Below are 22,232 nucleotides of genomic sequence, written 5' to 3'. Positions count from 1 at the left end.
GGGGATGTAGCTCAGATGGTAGAGCGCTCGCTTAGCATGCGAGAGGTACGGGGATCGATACCCCGCATCTCCAATATTCTTTTGGCAGTTTTGATTAAAGTTGTGAAATTTAGTCAACCCAAGAACTGTATTTATAACTTGATGTGTTTTTTTATGTTTGCCCCATACATCGAGCGTAATTAGCTGAAAGTTTACATATCCTCTTGGCATCAATCAATTAAAACGTCATGTACTGCACGTGTACTAGCCTGCATCTGCTCTCCCTTTCGTAAACCTAATGGGTTTGCTTATTGCCTACTTATCCTTGTTTGCCAGTAAGAACACGGTAACAGTTCCTTTGTATACCAATGAGCGGGCATGCGGTTTAAGGTGTTTATGTGAGCCTGTGTGGTTGTGAGGTGTAATTATTCCATGGATTTACGTTTAGGGTCAACGCGTCCGGTCATTCCTTGTGTCACTGAGTCGTTGCCACTATCTGAGGAAACATGCAATATGATCGTCCCCACGCAGCAGGCACATAGACCACGCTGTACGTTATCGGTTATGTATCAGCTTGAGCTAATATATCACGTGTGGACCTTTGGAAAAGATATGTATTAACAAAAGTGTGATGCCATTGTTTGTACAGGTGTGTTTGATGCTTCAAGTCTGTGATAGACTGAAAGTCGAATAGCCATGCTCGGGGTTCATGATAAGAAAGCGAGCGAACGATTGACAGGATCTGGATGCATTCCGTCCATTAGGCTCGTCCAACTTGCCTCTGAAATGAACATATTTTACAGAAAAAACAAACAGTTCATAAGAAAAGAAATTAATATTACGTAAAGGAGCCCCAAGACATTTTTCATTTTCAAAATGAAACTTTGGCAATCTAGACTTGCCACATATTCGAGACTTGCAGGGGCTTCCATGGATATATTAGTTTACAACTGACAGGCCATGTAAAGGATGTCTGTAGATAATCTAGTTTGGACCAGTCACACCAGCGAAAACGAGCATCGATCTCACCATCGGGTTATTTAGACACAGTCAGCCATGTCACAGCTTGACCGTCTTGTCCAGACATCTCGCCGCTAGCAACAAGGCAATATGGAATACTGTGTACCTGTTCGAACCCGTGACCTAGGTCCTTAACGCAGTTTCACAGATCATAAAGTCTTTATATGAAGCCAGCTTCCTTTTCTGACCATGGTATTGTGACGAATACAACACGTCTAGCAAACACTGTAGAATGAGTTTGATTTCCCTGAACACGGGTTTATGTTGTAATATGTACACATTGCCTTTGAAATGGATAATATTACATCACGCAGACGATACATGAAGACATGCGGCCGTCGCACGAAGAGGGCTGGAATGTGGGTCGAGAAGCCAGACTCGCATCTGCGACAGACTGTCCGACTATCTGATGCAGATGATAAAAACACGGATTACCCATGTCAAACATTGAGTTCAACGTCAACAAGGATTTAGCCAAGAGTTGCTGATAAGCTGATCCACATGACAGAAGCTCCCCTGCACATACAGGTCGTAACATCCATATGGGATTAGATGAGGCGGTTCAAAGTGAGGGTATTTAAACTTCACACTGTATTACACTAGTTGTAAAACAGGAGGGAACGAAGCGGTTGTCTTGAGTATTGACCACATCATTTGACCGACTCACAATAAATGTCAAGTTTCTATTCGTAAGACAGTTATATTCAGTTTGTCGATTTGTCCCTTAGTGTGAATAGGTGTGTGAGTTGTGTGTCCACACATCATCCATAACCAGTTTTAGGCAGCAGGTATTGTTCCAACCGTAATGCCGATAGTTTCAAAGCGATATTAATTGTCTGTACTGTTCAACTGTACTATCAGATAATGTTCTGTACTATATGCATTGTTTCATCGGTATTGTCTGTATTGTTCCTCCGGTGTTGTCCAACATTATTCCAGCTGTATTGTATGTGTTTTTGCATACTGTCTGTATTGTCCCCACGACGTTGTCGCTATTGTTCAGTTGGTATTGTTTCATCGGTATTGTATGTATTTTTGCATACTGTCTAGATCTGTATTGTCCCCATGACTTTGTCGCTATTGTTCAGTTGGTATTGTTTAGCTGTATTGTCACTATGTTTCCAGGGTTATTGTCTGTGTTGTTCATCAGTTATGTCTGCATTGTTCCACAAGTCTTGTCTTCATTGTGTCATCAGCATTTTCCGTATTGCTCCATCAGTAATGTCGGCTTTGATCTCAGTCATGAACATTCGTGGAAAAGAGTATTTCCCTTTAGCCTGGAATCGTTAAGACGACAACTACCTGTTGTACGACAACTACCTGTATCAACACTCACGTGACATTCTGTTTTAGTGCGTCTGTTATGAATAGCGATTGCAGGTCACACCGGAGTTTGGAGAAACGGATGTATCAGTAGTGTCCATAGCCGGAGTGTTTCATTGTAACACTGATGAAACATTGCTACCTCGCTTCTCGAGCACCGTTGTCTGGGTTGCATAGTATTTGCCCCTATTTGCTGCTGATGTTGAAGTGTTCTGTTACAGAGCGAACTTGTGTTTGCCTCCACTCAGTCACATCGTAACAAACATTAATGCTTCCATCAGGTTTCACTGAATCTATTATTTATTGAACCACAATTTACAGAATTCTCAGTATGAATCTTGTGTTCTAATAAAACCGAGCGGCCTTCTCCCATCGCCGACCATGTCTCAAAGCGGTGTCTTACCACTTAGAAGCCTCAGGTCGCCGACTAGTGTAAATGAGAGAAACTAAGTTAGCATCACTGATATGTGAGATTATATTGCTTTGAAAATCCAAAATTGCTCTGCTTTACATTGAACTTGACAGGCACAGACTGTGAATGAGACAATTGTGCGACCAGAGCTAAAGCATTGGGACTTGGGTTACTTTGATTTTCAAAAACATTTTGTAGGTTTTCATAGTGTCTTGGAGTTTGTGAACTGACACATCATTATTCGAACACGAACCTGCACAACAAATGGCAATTACTTCGAGCGACACGACTCACCTCCAGAGGTCAGAGGTCAGCCAATATGACTACGGCGCAGCGCTGGGAATTCCCCACACAGCAGCTGTTGCCGCCAAAGCGAGACGGGTTTCTAGCAGGGAAAATCCGTGCTCAGTTAGCGCCGAGCGAAAGTCTGTCAGGACGTTCTCAACCGCAACTGACATCAACAACTACTGTAAATCGAGTCATACGTATTTAGCCCTCAATGACCGGCAACACCAAGAACATGACAGAAGAGATAGCGGAGGAGAGACGGCAGATACTGGATTCGCCACGACCCCCTCGGTCGAACGGGACACACGCAAATGAGGTCAGTTGCTATTTACATCTTGTGTGATGCTGTTTACTGCAGCACGTGCAGTTTGTTATGTAACCGATTACATCTGTGTCTCTATATCACCACATTGGTGAGGAGACGAGTGGAAGCGTAGGACCGCAGTTGTGTCAGTTTGCCCTAATTTAGTTTTTTCGCATTTTCATCATATAATATATGGCGCCTTGCCGCGGTCTTCAGTGTATTAGATGGCTAATTGAGACGGCGTGGCCAGCTAATCCTCCCTGTACTAAAGGGTGTGCGACTCTCATAATACACGTCGAGTGACTCAACCCCACTTTCTGGCGTCACGCAGCCTCCTTAAATACACTTAACTAACTTAAGCTGTTGACAAGTAGAGATTTATCACCTGAATCTCTATACGTTGTCGAGGTTACCCAGCCCACTTCATTCGATCTGTCGCATGCGGCATTGTCGACATCAAATAGGGTTGGGAGGTGTTGGGGCAGCTTGACGTTATCCAGATGCATTGTAGAGACCATCACAGTCGAGTGACTTATTTCCTGTGCAAGCCTGTGATTCGGGAATATGTCTAAGTAAGAGATTTCAGCTTCTGTGTCATACACCGTGCTGATGTTCCTGACGCCCATGAACTAGTTACTGTGGTTACCGAAATGTTTGTCAGGTCGAACACATTTGTCACTGTCTGGGGTCTACTGGGGAGAGCGTGTTCCGCATGCATGCACTAAATTCAGTCAGTTAACATTACCATACTGACTTACCAGGCGTTGCCAATAGCTAGGCATTAGCTAGGTTTATAACACGATTAAGGCTGGTGTGTGCTCTCATTCACTTACTTTCTATATACTGGGATGAGTGCAACAATGGCGTTGTTATTCAGAGATAATGTTATGACTGCTAGAGCTTCCTGTGTTATTGCACTCACTTTCCTTGAGGAAACGTTCATATTGACCTACTTCAGAAGTGGCAAATAGTGCAGGCGGATCCATACTGGATGTGTGTGTGCGCGCGCGCGTGTGCGTGTGCGCTTCCTCCCTCACACAACGTTACCCGCGCCTGTGTAGCATAACTGTGATGTTGCCAAAAGCCTACTCTAAAAGCGAAACTAGGAAAAGGTTTTAGGTTATGAGGTAATAAAAGTCAGGTATAACGCTGAGCCTTCAACCCAACCCCGCATCAAGTTTTCACCGTATGAGACCGCATCGCGACTCGCGGTTTTGTCATGCGGAACAGCAGACTCTTAGTATCTGAATATATATTATTTTCATAGTAGCAAATAAACCCATATACATGCATTGAGAGCAGGGCAGTGGGGAAAACAATATCGTTCAGGGACTGTCCGATAGACCACATGTACCCTCTTCACCACAACATCAACACCACACTCTCTCTACCCAACAACTACGACATCACTACCACACCACTCCACCCCAACCAGAAAATGTGTCCGTGTGGTCCTTCTCCGTCACTCTGGTGTTTACAAATGAGTATTTACACCCAGGGAAGTAATTCCGAAGTAACCCGGACCATACGTTGCGTCACAACTCCAGGGGTGGGGTTGTCATTCCCTGTACAGCGGGGATGCACTACAGAAATAAGCACTGTAGAGTGGAAACAAATTTCTTTCGTAGATGTCCCTATATGCAAACCTCTCGCATTTGTACACCCCCCACCCCCACATCCGCCCTTCTCTCTCTCATTTGCTCACTTCACTAAGAGTCGCGTGGGCATTGTAACACCATTCCCACTGTTAACGTGGTCTATACTCCCTCCTGTGTATACGTACGTCATATATCATATTGTGATACGGCACTGAGAGTTGTGTTGGAACAAGGCGGATTCAATCATATTAACCATACTTCCATGCACAATTTCTTCAGCAGTTCCGACATCCTTGAGTCAACATCCCCATGCCATGAGTAATAATATCATCATTATATGTGCCACTTCTATTACACGAAAGGTGCACAGCAGCGTTATGAAGCTTGCAAATAGCCCCCGACCCGCTCTTAGCTCTCTCCTCATTCACCGACCCGTGAGAGACGGCCAGGTGGGAACTATCACCTTGCAATCATTCCTCTGGTAGAGTCTGTCATTGACTTGTTGTGGCTAGTCGACTCTGACTGCCAGTCGTATCCAGTCTGCCTCCTCCGTGGCTTATCTGTCATTTACTATTAACTACACTACATCAGCGGGTTATTGGGTTGGTACCCGATGACTGGTCTTCTCCGAAACGTGAACTACGCGTGATATAACCTGACAAATAGCTTTGGAATCTGTGGACACCGGGAACAATTGCGGTCAGAGGTATTAAGTGACTCGCAAGTTGCCATAACTCCCACCATGAGGTCCTGACTGCCAGATACCAGCATCTCACACCCGCAGGGCTCCTCGACCTGCCCGACACCAGCATCTCACACTACACCACCAGGGCCCCTCGACCTGCCAGACACCAGCATCTCACACTCTAACAGACATAAGCATCTCAAACCCTCAGGGCCCCTGGACCTGCCAGACACCAGCATCTCAAACCCTCAGGGCCCCTTGACCTTCCAGACACCAGCATCTTACACTCTCAGGGCCCTCGACCTGCCAGACACTAACATCTCAATCCTTCAGGGCCCTCGACCATCTTACACCCTCAAGCTGGTGTCTGGCAGGTCGAGGGCCCTGAGGGTGTAAGATGCTGGTGTGTGGCAAGTCAGGGGGCCCTGAGGGTTTGAGATGCTGGTGTCTGGCAGGTCGAGGGCCTCCTGACTTGCCAGGCACCGGCATCTTACACCCTCAGAGCCCCTTGACCTGTCAGCCACCGGCATCTTATACCCTCAGGGCCCTCGACCGGCCAGGCACCAGCATCTCACACTCTCAGGGGCCCTTGACTTGGCACACACTGCACTGCGCACCATGGATAGTCAGGGGGTAGGGTACAATGAGGCAACACTCTACACGATGGATAGTTAGTTGGGTGTAGTACAATGGGGCAACACTGTACACCAGGGATAGTCAACTAGGTGTGATACAAAGAGGCAACACTGTACACCAGGGATAGTCAACTGGGTGTAATACAGTAATGCAACACTGTACACCAGGGATAGTCAACTGGATGTGATACAATCAGACAACACTGTACACCAGGGATACACAGCTGGGTGTGGTATAATTAGACAACACTGTACGCCAGGGATATTTAGCTGGGTGTGATGCAGTGAGGCAGCACTGTACACCAAAGATATTTAGCTGGGTGTGATACAGTGAGGCAGCACTGTACACCTGAGATATTTAGCTGGGTGTGATACAGTGAGGCAGCACTGTACACCAGAGATATTTAGCTGTGCGTGGTACAGTGAGACGGCACTGTACACCAGAGATAGTAAGCTGTGTGTGGTACAATGAGGCAACAGTGTCTCTGGGTCAGGGTCCCGTAACGTCACGGAAAATCAGTCACGCCCAACGTAGTTTTGTTCCACATACTGTCAGCGCCATATATATTTCAGCACGATGTATATCTGTGTTTGCATGTATAGTCTTTACATTTAAAATGAATAACATTCCAGCACACCATATAACGGGAACTAGCTAGGACAACTGGGACTGTTTGGTCTTTGGTCTGTAAGAAATATATCCAATAGTGGGTGAGTTTAGTTTTACGCCGCATTTTAGCAATATTCCAGCAATATCACGGCGGGGGACACCAGAAAATGGGTTTCACATATTGTACCCATGTGGGGAATCGAAGCCGGGTCTTCGGCGTGACGAGCGAACGCTTTGACCACTAGGCTACCCCACCGCCCTAAATATATCCCATAAAGCACCTTGCAAAGCTGTAGCATTCGGCAAGTCTAGGTGACTGCAGTTTCAAATGTTATAGTTCTAAAATATGTTTAGTCTCCAAAACCAACGGACGTTCCTTGGCATCTGTTATATTGCACTGTATCAACATGATTCAGGTCTTCTTCCTGTAAAGCATATTGATTTTCAGAGACGAGATGTTAAGCGCATCCTGTACCTCTCAAATGTTGATGCTGTTCTAGTGCTGGTTTCTATCACGGACTTGTTTCATTTCGCCACAGCATTTGTGGCAGACTTACTTTTCGTCTCTGAAAACATCTACTACTTTTGAAACGAAAAGAGGTTCCAAGGAGAATGGAGTTTCACAGCCAGTAGAAAATAGAAAGTGCCATATGCGGGTCTTTTCATATTTCCAAGTAATGCTGATACAGTGGTTAATGATACCTAGTCCCGTTTAGCAACGGTGATTAACAAGACATCGTGTGTATTTCGTGTCTGTGAAATGGAATATTGGCACGAGACTTGAGCTACCTGCCTGTAGTCTGGCTGTATGAACACAGCGTACGGTGTTTTCTAGTTAATCTCCGGAAGTAACCTAGTTTAAATAACAGGTGACGGTGATGGGAGTAACATCCCTCATGCCACTGTGTCTGGGGGTCCACCTGGTCGTCATGTACATCTCAGTAGGGAGGGACGTTGGCATCAGCACCAGTATACTGCAGGTGCGGGTAGTTCCGGGTGGGGGAAGGGGATGGGGGTTGAGGAATGTGCGAGAGCTAATACCTTGTTATCCAATTAGCAATTGAGTTAGCAATATTTCGCCGCTTTTAGCTATATATCGGCAATATCGTGGTGTGGGACAGAAATGGGCTTCATACATTGTGCCCATATGGAGAATCGAACCCAGGTCTTCAGCATGACGAGCGAACACCTTATCCACTAGTCTACCCCGCCCCTAATCCAGTTGAATGAGCGTGTGAATTTACTTTTACGCCGCACTCAGAAATGTTTAAGCTGTATGGTGGCTCCAATTGAAGGAAACACGGGCAACGTTTGGTCAGAAGCAGCTGAAGAGATGTGAAGGGTTATGGTCCTGTGCAGTGCCCAGATTCAGATCCTATGTTCGAGTCCCAGATTTCCAGAAAGTATAATACTACGTTTGTCTTGATCAGTGTCTGTTTCACGGTATGGTAAGTGTTAACATATGTCATATTTTGGATTGCACTTTCCTAGTAAAGTACAGTTTCTATTACGTTCTGGGTTTGAATTCCATCCGGGATCCAAACCCACACACTGGGAGCGTTGTTCTTCCTATAGCAGAATATTTGGGATGTAGCTGAAGTAACGTATATTCCCAAATCATTCACCAAGTAACTCTCTACTGTAGCCCCCAAACACTGCAGTGATACACAGTTTTTGTAGCTGATATATGCAGAGAAATTATCTCTTAAATATTGATAATGATAAGACTGAAACACCCGTGTGTGTTTCCGTAAATGTCATGTTATAATTTCCTGGTGATAATGTTGACACAGAAACACACTCAGCTAATAATCTCCGTGTATGCAGAATACAAGAAGGATCACTGGTAATTTGGAGCACACACTCTCATAAAATCGATCCCCGGAAATATCCATGTTGATATTCAGCAACATGAGGGAATCTAGGCATGCTTCATTTAGGGCATAGCGACGCAAGGAGCTGGGCAGTAGGGGAAATAGTGTGGTTGTGGGACTGTGAGACAGACAAGTCTGTAGGGAGCAGGACAATCAAAGCGGACCGTCATGTTGAAAGGTGGTGGTAACGACGAAATATGCCCGTAATGTTAATTTCAGTCCTCTATACGACATCTTTTGTGTCCACTATTGTGTGCAGTGAGCTGCTACAACCAGAACGTCGTGTTCCTGGTTTGTGCAGACGCTAGTATTGACGGTAGATGTTGAAATACGGCTTCCTGTTATTGTACAGAAATCCCTTGACAATGACCCAGATTTTGACTCCATTACGTACTACAATTATTGTAATGAGGCCAGCTTGTGTATGTGATGTTTTTAGGAATACCCAACCCAGGTGTGTTTGCTACTTCCTAAATGAACATTTTGCCAAACATTTAGGCAACTCCGGTCACTGGCGCCCTCAGTCCCCCTCAGTCCCTATCCAGACCCTCAAAGCTCGCCATTTTTAACATTAGTTATGATTCTGCATAAGATATCGCTTTGCTCAGTTGCGTTAAATTAAAGACTGTGAGCGAACCTACTGGCGCACACGCCTCGGAGCCTGCGTGCACGTGCACCACGTGCTGTTCGTGCAGTACTCGGAATATCACTGTGACTAGATATTCAGATCAGATGCAGCGTCACTGTATTGTGAATTTACACCTAAATGATGAATAAGTTCCAGTCGTAACATATACATTGCAAGTTCACGCCTTAAAGGAAATGTAGTTCCGATTACACGACCGACCCTAGAATTCTGGTGCCACCACTTTTTCTTTTTAAGCGATATATATAAAATAAGCTTTCAGATACCATTGTTTTTCCCTGGCACTGACGGACACCGATCATTCTGTTAGAGATAGTCGACACGATGAATACACCTTGATTAAATATACAATTACACATCTATAAATGTGTTAGTAGTTCGTAAAAAAATATATACTTCTGAATATATATATATATATATATATATATATATATATATATATATATATATATATATATATATATATATATATATATATATATCCACCAATCTACCCAAAACTTTAAACCGGTGTAATCGGAACCACATTTTGGCCTGATGACACTCACTTGAAATGTCACGTAGTGCGCCTCATGCATTCATTACATTTTCACCAGTAACTCAAGACCTCAGTAGTATTGTATAACTTGAGGTCAAGTATGACCGTGGAGTGAATGAAGTAAGCAGTCTCTGGATGTAAACATACGAACTACGTCCTGGAATTGACCACTCGGCGCCTGGTGGTCAGGTCTGGTAAAGCAACTATATATCATATATCGATGTGGAATTGTGCGTCGTTGTTGAACACGTCTCTGTGTGGTACAGCTGTTACTGATACGTATCTACTTCCTTTTGCACACCACGGTTAACACACTGGTTGATAACTAGCAATGGCTGACTTATTGTCAATAATACCTCCCGCACTGGCCTCTACAGTGACTGTTTGACCCCACCAAAACAATAGGTGTGTGGTATGAAAGTTTATAACAGTCTGTAGCACGCTAGCTTCAGTTGATACAAGAAGCTGACTGTGGTACGGAGCTATTTGGCTTATTTTAGCATAGGTTTGACTAACCATAAAATTCTAAATATCGAAATATGGAGATGGATTTACAACACTGCATTGTTCACTCGGTGAAACAGCCGATCCGAGCATGACAAAATGTTGACTTTCGCATCCTATCAGCACTTGTTATCACATTTAATAGTCATCCTGCCGCCATAAATTAGATTATTGGATAATCCCGTCAGATAAAAGGATCCGACAGTTTGTAAGGCAGTTGTGTTCAGGGTGACAATGCGGTGTTACGATGACACCAAACGCCGTCCCGGACAGCGACGGTAATGAGAGTGCTTACAAGGGTCAGACAAGGTTCACTGATGACAAGCCTCCTCTCTATCAGCTTCAAGGCATTGTCTACCAGCATGCGCCTCCACTGTCTTGCAATTATCATATTTGCTTTTCGTTATAATATTTGTAGAGGAAATATTGACCGAGTCTAGTATTTGGGCGGAGTATAGTTGGAAGAGAACTTGGACAAGATTAAACAAATCATATGAAATCAAATATTTCTTTGAAGAACTGTTGACCATTTTGAAGGTGATTTGCTCGAGTGTCTAACTTATCGAAGAGTGACAGGCACCGGAGCACCTGTACGACTTGGTTGTGTTAACGAGGCACCGAAGCACCTGTACGACTTGAAGTTGTTAAGAAGACTCATGGAAGTTCATCATCTTGTGTGGGAATTATGGAAATGTAGAATCGGTATACATCAATAAAGCCAACACGTGTACTGTGTGTGAAATGAGTTACATTCCAACTTTTTGAAGATCGTCTCAGTGCCTATTATCGACCACCAAGTCTCGTTACTCTTTCCTTCATCTGTCATCAGCATGGTTCCTGCATATGGCGCTCCACTGTTTACTAGTAGTGTACTCACGAATCATGCGAGGTCTGTTACAATTATTCACCAATCCGAACCATTTTTTCCAGTTTTATGCCTTAACGTGGCATATTTCTCTGGAACGGCCTCTCAGACGAATGGAGTACTATTTAGCAGCCCGGGAATAGTTCAAGAGTACCTTTTCATTCTTGGTCTGATTCAGCGTTTTAAGCTTGCAAATTTACAAATATAATTCCAATGACTGTCAGTTTGTTAAACTTGTTTCCCACGTACGTTCTCACAGTTTCTCACATAATCCTAACATGTCGTAGGGCGCCAAGTTAGAACCACACGCTGTGTTATAGAGAGATTCATGGCATGCCAAAGATGGGTAGAAATCCCACGTTCCCCTTATGACCGTGGCAGCACCATGCCCGTGATACCATCGTTCACGGAGTAGTAAATTCATCGTGTATGAACTTGAGACTAGAAGTTAGTGTATGCTTTCTCCCACATGTAAGTGACATGTCATTATGTAACTGACATACGTATGTATGTGGCCTTACTCATTGCATGGAGATAGGAGGCAGTGACTGTGACACGGTGTATAACTTCAACACAGCTAAACTCATACATTCCTGTGTAATACGTGCGATCGAACACCGAGCACAAGCTGCTTAGTTTGCGGTAATCCAACCCTGTAGCTAAAACTTTACACATGCTCTATAAACCATCTGATCAGCGGGTTTGCATATGGTCCTACCAAAACACCTTTTATACACTGGTGAATTAAAACCAGTAACCAGGCTGATCCTGCAGCGATGTGCCACGTCAGTGACACGTACATGTGTACTGATGCCGATCCTGAACGTGAAGGATTAACGCTGGCAGGGAGACATTGCAGTTAAAACGTTCGCTCGTCACACTGAAAACGGGGCGGTGGGGTAGCCCAGTGGTTTAAGCGTTCGCTCGTCACGCCGAAGACCCGGGTTCGATTCCCACATGGGTACAATGTCTGAAGCCCATTTCTGGTGTCCCCCGCCATGATGGTGCTAGAGACTGATGACTCTGTAAGCACTCGCTCAATGTACTTGTGCGTACTCTTCATCCACAGACATTTTACTGTTTGCTGAACCAATAACAAAATATTTTGTTGATGATTCCTCCATGAGTGGTTGTTGTGTTTGTGAGTGAGTGAGTGAATGACGCATCCCTCCAATTCTTGTGCCTCACAGTTGAGTCCTGATCAGCGCTGTACAAGTCCCAGCTAGTAATACCCCATACCACGAAACAAAGTATGACTGTGTTTCATTGTCCAATAGTTCATCTCCTTAGTGAAGTTTCATCACGTATGCATGATATTTGTGTTTCACTTTCCAATTTTACTTCCCATTCCATCCCATAATATGTGTTGCTTATTATTTTAGGAGTACATTTCAGTTTCCAACACATTCGTTTGTTAGTTTGTTGACTAACGCCGAACTCGGCGATATTCCTGCCAAACGAGGGTACATATAGTCAAATCTGGACAAATCAGTGTCTAACATCAAAAGCGTCGATCTACGGAACTGAGACATGTTTATATTTGTCACTCGAACCCACTGGTCTCCCCCTTTGACAGGCATTTGTTAGTGAGGATCCATTTCTTCATATGTTCACGAGTTTGACCTGCTTGTTTCTGGACACTTTGAGGTAGCTGCACGCGTCGATGACTGGGCTGACTGACGTCGCAGATGTGGCCAGCGATGGTCCTTTGAGCTAATGAGCAGCTCCAGTTGACACTTCTCCGCTTCCCACTCTGAACACTACTGCAGTAAGGTTTTTCTTTCTACAATAGCGAGGGATTAACCTTGGTTTCAGTTTCTGAAATCTTCTGACAATGTGTAATTACCAGTCTGCAGTCAGTTTGGCCAGCTGCAGTCTTTAATTCACCTCATTACTCACCTGACTGACCAGCGGCTACACCACACTGACCACTACAGCGCGCACCTGCAAATTTGACTACAGGTTGGGTACTGTCCTGAGGCACTTTACGAATCTGACGTATTGAAGCGCTGGTGGGTAGAGAAACAGTTACTCTGTGCAACTCACATTTGGGAATATTCCGTGGGAAGGCGTTTCAGTACGGATGGGTAGGGATGATATTTGGATACAGGAACAGTCCTTCTGTTGTTTAAGGGTTTGGAGAGACCCAGAGCAGTGCACGAGTGTTTACTGTGAGTTGTTGGGTGGTCAGTTGTTCATATACGGCCTGGAGTGTCAGATCTGGCAGAGGAAAGCCGTTTTGTTTGCTCAGTAACGATTGATAAGTTGCCAATTGTACGTTGATTGAGATAGAGGTAATAGTTATTACGGTCAAACTGATCTCGAGATGACCATAGCATAATCAACAGATAGTTGATAGTTCCACATAATACGTAGTGACGTTACAAGGTGTTGAGAGTTCTAAGGCTGAATGATGTATTTCAGCTTGGGTACGCCGGTACACTTGTGGTCCTCTCTGTATGGGTGTATTACATATAGCAGTACATTCACGGAATAACGAGCGGTTCGGTGTTTCCGTCTCTGTTCTCTTTGTTCAACATTACAGTCCAAGGCAGCGTGAAATCCAACTCACTCACCCTCTCACTCACTGCGGTCTGTGCAAGACCTTGCTGACATCCGTGAAGAATTGGTCTCTAGTAACCCATGCTTGTCGTAAGAGACGACTAACGGGATCGGGTGGTCAGGCTTCGCTGACTTGGTTGACCAACATGTCTTCGTATCCTCGTATCCCAGTTACGTAGAACGATGCTCATGATATTGATCACTGATGTTGACCACCGTCATATGGCTGCAATATTGCTGCGCGCGGCATTAAACAACAACCGACCTTCCTGTATGTTATCAGCACCTGCAGTACAACGCTTGTCTAGTGGATAGCTACAAATGTGTCGTACCGATAGAACGGGTCACACTTAATCACTGCTTTCACCCGATCAACATGACATAACGGTTGTCCGTGTTGACCCACGGCTAACGATAATAGGCGTGAACGTGGCAGGGTCCAGCCGCCATAATCATCCCATTCATGACATGCAGTGTTTGTGTCGAGAATCTACTCACCTTGACGGCTGGTCTTACATTCCTTTCATCGTGGTAATTGCTTCGGCGTCCGACAATAAATGTAGATAATGTTACCGAGATATCTGACAAGAAGAACAGACAAGATAGTACACTAATACGTCACCAATCTGTCAACTTCGTTTAATAATCTCACTTCTAAGGAACATACGAAATCATTTTAAGAGACTGTGGATGTGCATTTGATAGGCGCCACCAGATTAACAGTTGGCATAGTCCATCAGTTATCACACAGTGTCAGTTATCGGACGACAGTATAGCATCTTGTCAGTTATCAACGACCCATATTTTTCATAGTACTAACAGTAGTATAGGAACTTACTCAAACGTCGACTAACCTCACTGTCTGTTCAGACCATCAGGTAATAATTAAATGACAATCTACGCCAACCGGTTTCCTACTGTATTTGGAATATGCCAGCTATGTGGCGGCGGTCTATAGATAATTGAGTCTGGACCGGACGAGGCAGTGATCAAAATCATGAGCATCGATTCATTTTTGGCAACAGTCTAGAATAGCATTCCGTCTTATCAATCCACCAGTTTAGGTTATGAATCCATCTGCTTGGCAGAATGATAAATCACAGAACATATTCATTTATGGTCTGACATGTAAATTAACATCCTGATAACAGAGAGAACATGCTTCTTGATTAGAGCACTGTTGGCGTACTGTCTCAAGTATGTCAGTCGGGTAGCGGACTATCAACCAACTCGGCAGACCTGACATATCAGATTATGTATACCCCTCGTGTTGCAATGTCGTGACACAATCACTGCTGCTGTATTTTGTCCATTGTCTCCCCAGCTTGTACAGACAGCGTTGTTTGGTCAGCGTGCTGGCAAGAGGCACCTGATACCATAGACTGCATGATCTATTGACACTCCGCCTGCTCTCATGTATAAGCATCAGCAGAACACATGCAACCACCCAGTCTGTCGTCATGCAGGTTTTGTTCCACAGGCTCCACGTTTTCAGCTCTTTGTAACCAAAGATATAGTCATGGGAGCAGCTGATGAGAGCGAGTGTGACCGAATTGAAGTAGGCTATGTAACGTCTACCTGTTAATGCCTGACATGGGCTAGACCAGTGCGAACAACTGACCGGGAGACTGCGATCATATCAGTGGAGCCAGGCAGGCTACACACCATGTCATCACCATGTCATCACCATGTCCTATTTAAACAGGATATTACGATAACAGCATGGTCCTTATCTGCCCCGAAAACCTCACGGGGTTCAAGCCACTTTGCTGTACATCTCTATTTACCTTTATCTTTACTTAACACGCCGCATCTCCATTATACACAACATGATACCTGCTATGTTAAAGAGAGTTGTTGACAAATAGACAAAATGACATTCATGAAAAATACTTTATAAAACGAGGATCACCTCTCCGAACCTCTTCATTCAAGATTCAGGTGGTTCTATAGTGGTCCTGCAAGGTACACGTGCTCCTGTGGTGGTTTTGTTAAACGGACGTGCTCCTAAAGTGGTCTTGTGAGATACAGGTGCTTCTATAATGGTCTTGTACGATTCACGTGCTTCCATAATGGTCTTGTAAGACACACGTGCTGCTAAAGTGGTCTTGTAAGACACACGTGCTTCTATACTGGTCTTGTCAGATACACATGCTTCTATACTGGTCTTGTAAGACACGCGCTCCTAAAGTGGTCTTGTAAGATACATGTGCTTCTATACTGGTCCTGTAAGATACATGTGCTTCTATACTTGTAAGATACCCGTGCTCGTATAATCGTTTGTAAGATTCGCTTGCTTCTGTGATGGTCTTGTGTAACACGTTTGCTAGTATAATGGTCTTTAAAGACACACGTGCTCCCTGTAGTGGCCTTGTAAGATTCACGCACATCTATAATGGCCTTGTAAGATTCACGTGCTTCTATTATGATCTTGTGATCATTAAGATCTGGGGTTTATATGTTCAACTGTACTGCTGCAATACACGGTGTACGTATTCTACGATCAGGCCTAATTCCATGGTTGTACTCAGTTCACTGCATGTCAAACTGAGGGATGACCCTTGTCACGGGGAATCTAGATCCGTGATGATACCATACTAAATTCACCCTAAAACGATGGGGATCCCTTCATCAGAGTGGATGAAGCTAGCGATGTCAGGATAAGACAGGTCTGCTCAATTTTGTTCTCATCTTGATGTGTTGTGAGGAATGCAAGCTATTCATGGCGGTGGGGCACCCAGTTGCCCACATCTGATACCCCCACCACGGGCTCAGATCGGGATGTGTGTGCGTGCGTGCGTGTGTCTATGCCTCTCCTCTCCTCTTTCTCCCTCCTCCCTGTCTCTCTTCCCCCTCCCTCTGTTCAGGAAGCGGTCACAAAGGCAGTGTGAGAATTCTAACATCCACAACGTTGATGACCTACATTGTACAAATTAGACCACTTAAATCTTTATCTCCATCCTTGTTGTGAAAGATTGGGAGGCAGGTCGAAGTGTTAACGCACTCAGTGTTTTCATCATAACACAGCTTGAAGTGGAGATGTCTGAAGACCCCGACCTCAGCACCCAAGTACTCATCATCCAATAGCGTGTTGAGCAGCAACGTTGAAACATGACGAAACGGAGGATAGACCTCAGTTATACATGTATAATACGATCGCATTAGATAGATGTATAGATGGAAATATATTAACAACATGTTGTCGGACAGATAAATAGGTTTTACATCCTTCACCTTATATTTTCCAAGGTCACGGTCACAGGAGAATGGTTACACTTTCCCAACAACAAGTCAATATGTACGTACTTTCACGCTGATAATGTTGCATTGAACTCTGCTGATATGAATCTTGATTTATTTCATTTGCGCACTGTAAATAACTTTTATCGTGAAGCCGTGTATCTAAAAAAAAGTCTGCCTGAAATTAGACCCTATCTCCTGTACCTATGTCGGTGTTATCGCGTGGCCTTCCAAACTGCATTTACAGATTTGTTGTGGGTTGTGAAACTTGATAGGCAATCTAGAAGTAGTCCACGAAGCACCGTAAAATCTCAATGCATGTGTTTTGAAGCTGGAATGCCTATCCAGATATCTCCTTGGTTGAGATAGCAGAGAAAATATTTGACACTTGAACCTAGACAGGGTGGTAATTTATAAGACCTAGCGGCATCTGTAACAAGCGTGACAACTGGTGATTAATCAAAGCATTGGTGTTCTGGAAACGACAGAGAGACAATGTATTTTCACCCGATGTCCGGCTAGATAATGAACTCATTGATACACGCACGCACGCACGCACGCACGCACACACGCACGCACACACACACACACATACACATCACACAGATTACTACGGAGACTGTATTATATACAATGTGACGACTGCTTTCTCCGCTTGAAAGTAGGCATGTGTTCAAGATATGAACGTATATAATTCACTACATAATATACGTAATTCACTTCACACGAGCAATAAATCTCCGCCAGCAATTAATTAATTCCCGAAGGCGAAGCATCATACAAGAGCGGGCATGGACAACAAGTATTTTGGTTTGACATTAGATATTCTCATGTCTGTGCATCAATCTGTTAAACGGCAAAATGGGTAAAACAATTTGAGTAACACAATTGCTGCATTCATTTACATGTCATGATACATGTACTTTGATCCACCTTGTTATCAAATCTCCAGTTGAAGAAGGGTGTCCCCATGTATACATTTATGTGATACACTTCTGTAGCGTTAAGACTACTATTGCTATAGTCACTTAATTATTACCACTGTCTTTGAGTTGGGGAAAGGATATGACCAACGCTGACCCACACTGACCAACACTGACCCACACTGACCAACACTGACCAACAACGCCTAGGTCATGGCACCTTCAACTCACCAGCCATGAAGCAGGACCAGGCAACATTACCAATAGTAACACAGCGGACGTCGTAAAATTTAAGTATGTGTTGTTCAGACAGAAAGACAACATGCCCTATCGTTCAGTGTCTTCCAGTTGTTTATTCTTATAAGTTCCACTGAGCTAAAACTGGCCTCGATAAGCAGAGGTAGTCGACCTATGTCTCCATTTACAGAAGCATTGGGCGTGTACCTGCCAACCCCTCATCCCGCTCCCATTTGTGGATTGTGGGTGTGGATGCATTTTCTCTTGTGCCCGAAACAGCTGCACCACAAGTGATAACTGGGGAAATAACTGAATTCTGTATCGATTGTGAAGAGGGACTCATACAAAACTTTTTGTTCATTTGATACAAAACATATTCTTCACGATACACACCCCTTGTTCACTTGATACACACCCTTGTTCACTTGATACAGACCCGTTGTTCACTTGATACACACTCCTTGTTCACTTGATACACACCCCTTGTTCACTTGCTACAAACCATATTCTTCATGTGATACAGACCCCTTGTTCATTTGATACAGACCCCTTGTTCATTTGATACAGACCCCTTGTTCACTTGATACAGACCCCTTGTTCACTTGATACAGATCCCTTGTTCATTACAGACCCCTTGTTTATTTGATACAGAGCCCTTCTTCACTTGATACACACCCCTTGTTCATTTGATACATATCCCCTTGTTTACTTGATACAGGCTTTACTCATCCTTTCATACAAACCTGATTGTTGATTTGATACAAGTCAGATTGTTCATTTCATACAGATCAAATTGTTCATCTGAAACCACACTGTTCATTTGATTTAAACCTAGCTCCTTGATGCCCACATTTTATGACGTGTGACCACGGGTATTTGGTGGGACAAGCGAACGCGTTATCCACTGTCCTATATGTACCATGGTCAGAGAAGACTGCTCGACGTTTACACAGTATGCCCTGAGTTCTTTCTTCTGAGTGTAGAAAATGTATTGTGCGCATTTTGTGAGACTTAAGGCCATTCAGTAACCCATGGCGGACTCGTGTCACACAAGTTGGGTTTGATAACAAGCTTACGTTTGATATATATGAAAAAGGATTCCTAAGGCTACAAGATGGGGCGAGCTAAGAACTTCCTTGAACAATTTTATTGTCATGCTTGTTGACTGATGCATATTTCCGTCGCCCTTAATGCATGAGATGGCATGTTGTGCATTAGGAAGCAGTGATGAGTTCAGCTCTGTGTTGCCATTAGTATCTGAAGGGTTTGCTTTAAACTGTGTTTATGTTTACCCGAGTAGTTCATCCCATTCCTCTCAGAAACGACGCTAATTGTTAAAAAATCTGAATAAAATGAAATGGTTTCCGTGTTCCCGTGATAAGAAGGAACAATGCTAATACTACCGGCAATTAAGTCGAGTATTGCGACTTCCCGTTTCACCCCACAGCAGCGAGCCGCGACATCCGGGTCTGTCGTTTTCTTGGAAACAGCAGTCGAGTGCACGTGCTGGATACACCCCCGAGTGTATCCTGGTGTTTGTCGTTTGAGATTCAGCTTCCTGGCCTAAATAGCGTCGTAGAAAATATCTTTCACCGCGGCCTTGAAGCCAGGCCCTTTTAGAACTTTACCACATGTGGCCTCCATTCACCGGGGAGGACTAGTTCACTGCAATCTCTTACATCTGTAATATAAACATTTACAGCCGACAGCCATTCAGGAAGGTTGTCATTCTTTTTAAAGTTGTAAAAAGTTGCGTTTGAATGAACTTTAATGAGTACAAGTGGCAGTGGTTCTGGGTTAATGGTGCGTCAATGGTAAGGGTCTGTGATACGCTTTTGTAACTTGTGCTTTTGGTGATACACATTTGTCTGTGAGAAGTGTCTGTGATACACGTTTGTCTGTAGGTAGAGTCTGTGATACACGTTTTTGTGAGAGTCTGTGGAAATACAACTGTGTTTGAGTTGAGTTTAAGTGATACAGCTATGTCTGAAGTGAGTGGCAGTGATACAGCTGTGTCTGAGGTGTCAGTGATAAAGGTGTGACTGAGGTGAGTGTCGGTGATACTGGTGTGTCTGAGGTGAGTGTCAGTGATACAGGTGTGTCTGAGGTCAGTGTTAGCGATATAGGTGTGACTGAGGTCAGTGTGAGTGATACAAGTTTGTCTGAGATGAGTGTCAGAGATACAGGTGTGTTTGAGTTGAGTGTTAGTGATACATGCGTGTCTGAGATGAGTGTCAGTCATACAGGTGTGTTTGAGGTAAGTGTCAGTGATACAGGTGTGTTTGGGGTGAGCGTCTGGTAATTTCATTGGTGCTATGGTCTACCTCAGTATTGTATCCGTGTGTCTTTGGTGTGTCAGCGATAAGGGTGTGTCTTTGGCGTGAAACTGATGCTGGTGTGTCAGAAGTGTGTCAAGTGATACAGTTGTGGCTTTGGTGTGACGGTGATACAGTTGTGGCTTTGGTGTGATAATGACACAGGTGTGTCTTTGGTGTGACAATGACACAGGTGTTTCTTTGGTGTGACAATGACACAAGTGTTTCTTTGGTGTGACAATGACACAGGTGTTTCTTTGGTGTGACAATGACACAGTTGTTTCCAATTGGTGTGACAATGACAAAGGTGTTTCTTTGGTGTGACAGTAATGCAGATGTGTCTTTGGTGTGACAATGACATCAGTGTGTGCACAGACTGATTGTGTTCAGGGTGAGATTAAAATCTGTTCAACCTTTTCAGTGCTGTTACTGTGGGTGCTATTACAGACCTTCGATTAATTGTCATATGTTGTCTAGATGAAATAGCTAAATAGCTACATACATGCACAGTTGTATCTGTACAGTAGTGGAGCCAAACGACATGTTGTCATTCCATAGTGCTGAACACACTAAATATGACAGCAACTTGTGTATGTGCACGGTAGACAAAATTAAATGTGCTGCACATGAGGCGACCTATCTGCCCCACTTATTTGATGATAATTAACATGCAGGGCTGGGAGATTTGTTGAGACTTATCGCCACACTCGGCTTTGACATGAAAAGCTGCAAGATTAGATAAGTTCTTCAACAAATCATGGAGGAATTGCACGGTTTTTGCTTGTCTTTTCCTGTAATGGAGGACGATGTAGCGCTGGCTTCAGTCCGCAGTTGAGGCAGTAGTGGCGATGTATACAGAAATATGCACTTGTTCAATTACCCCCCATTATGAAGTTCAAATGCATATTAACATCCAGCGATAACATGTGATGCATTTGTTATCCCACGTAACGCGATTTGCAGGGGTATGAAAATGCACTCCGTCCGTCCGTGCACTTTATCTTCTCCGGAGCAGAACCTTAAGACCGTTCAATATTTCTTCACCAACCTTGGCACATAGACCGGTCTAGTGGTACAGAGGTGCTTTTTGATAGTTTTGGAATTCTGAATAAAACATGTTTTTGCGTTTCCATGGCAACAATTTTGACTAAGACCGAAATTGGTGCTAGTGCTCTTTTCGGGAGCAGAACTCTAAAACAACTGAATGTCTCTTCACCAAACTTGGCACATAGATAGATCAGGAGGTGTACTGTTGCCTTTTGATAGTTTTGGAATTCTGAATGCTATATTTTTGCGTTTCCATGGCAACAAGTTTGACTTAAACTGAATTTGATGGTAGTGCTCTTTTCCGGAGCTCTAAAACTGTTCACTATTTCTTCACCAGACTTGGCACATAGCTTGGTCGAGTGGTGTACTTATGAAAAGTATTCATGAAGAGTATAATGCCGGTACGGGGGATATTGATGACTTCTTCTTGTTTAGGTATCAGAATTCGCCATTTTCCGGTTTTCTGCTGTTCGTCTCTGTGCTCTCAGAATTCCAGTCCGTATGTAAACATGTACTCAGTGACAGCCCTTCACTCGACCATTACACAACTGCATTTTGTATCCTTGCAAGACTTATTTAATTAAACCTTGAAAGACACATTCATGATGTCTCTAACGTGGGAACCAA

General features: G+C 43.9%; 1 protein-coding gene and 1 non-coding gene across 3 annotated transcripts in view; both read left to right on the top strand.

The window, feature by feature from the left end:
• On the top strand, nt 1–73 carry Trnaa-agc (transfer RNA alanine (anticodon AGC)). The gene has a single exon. It is a non-coding gene; the product is annotated as a tRNA-Ala (tRNA).
• Nucleotides 74–3,083: 3,010 nt separating this feature from the next.
• LOC137261429 (DNA damage-regulated autophagy modulator protein 1-like) overlaps nt 3,084–22,232 on the top strand; it is a 35,567-nt gene continuing 16,418 nt past the window's right edge. Inside the window, exon 1 of one of the 2 annotated variants that reach the window (XM_067799177.1) lies at nt 3,084–3,338. In XM_067799177.1, the coding sequence (XP_067655278.1) occupies nt 3,234–3,338 (105 nt within the window). In that variant the 5' untranslated portion in view covers nt 3,084–3,233. The remainder of the gene's footprint in view (nt 3,339–22,232) is intronic. The other variant, XM_067799176.1, reaches the window with a different exon arrangement.

This window comes from Haliotis asinina, chromosome 14 (genome assembly GCF_037392515.1).
Source record: "Haliotis asinina isolate JCU_RB_2024 chromosome 14, JCU_Hal_asi_v2, whole genome shotgun sequence".
NCBI lineage: Eukaryota > Metazoa > Mollusca > Gastropoda > Lepetellida > Haliotidae > Haliotis > Haliotis asinina.
The sequence above is the reverse complement of the archived record's forward strand: the minus strand, read 5'-3'. Positions and strand labels throughout refer to the sequence as shown.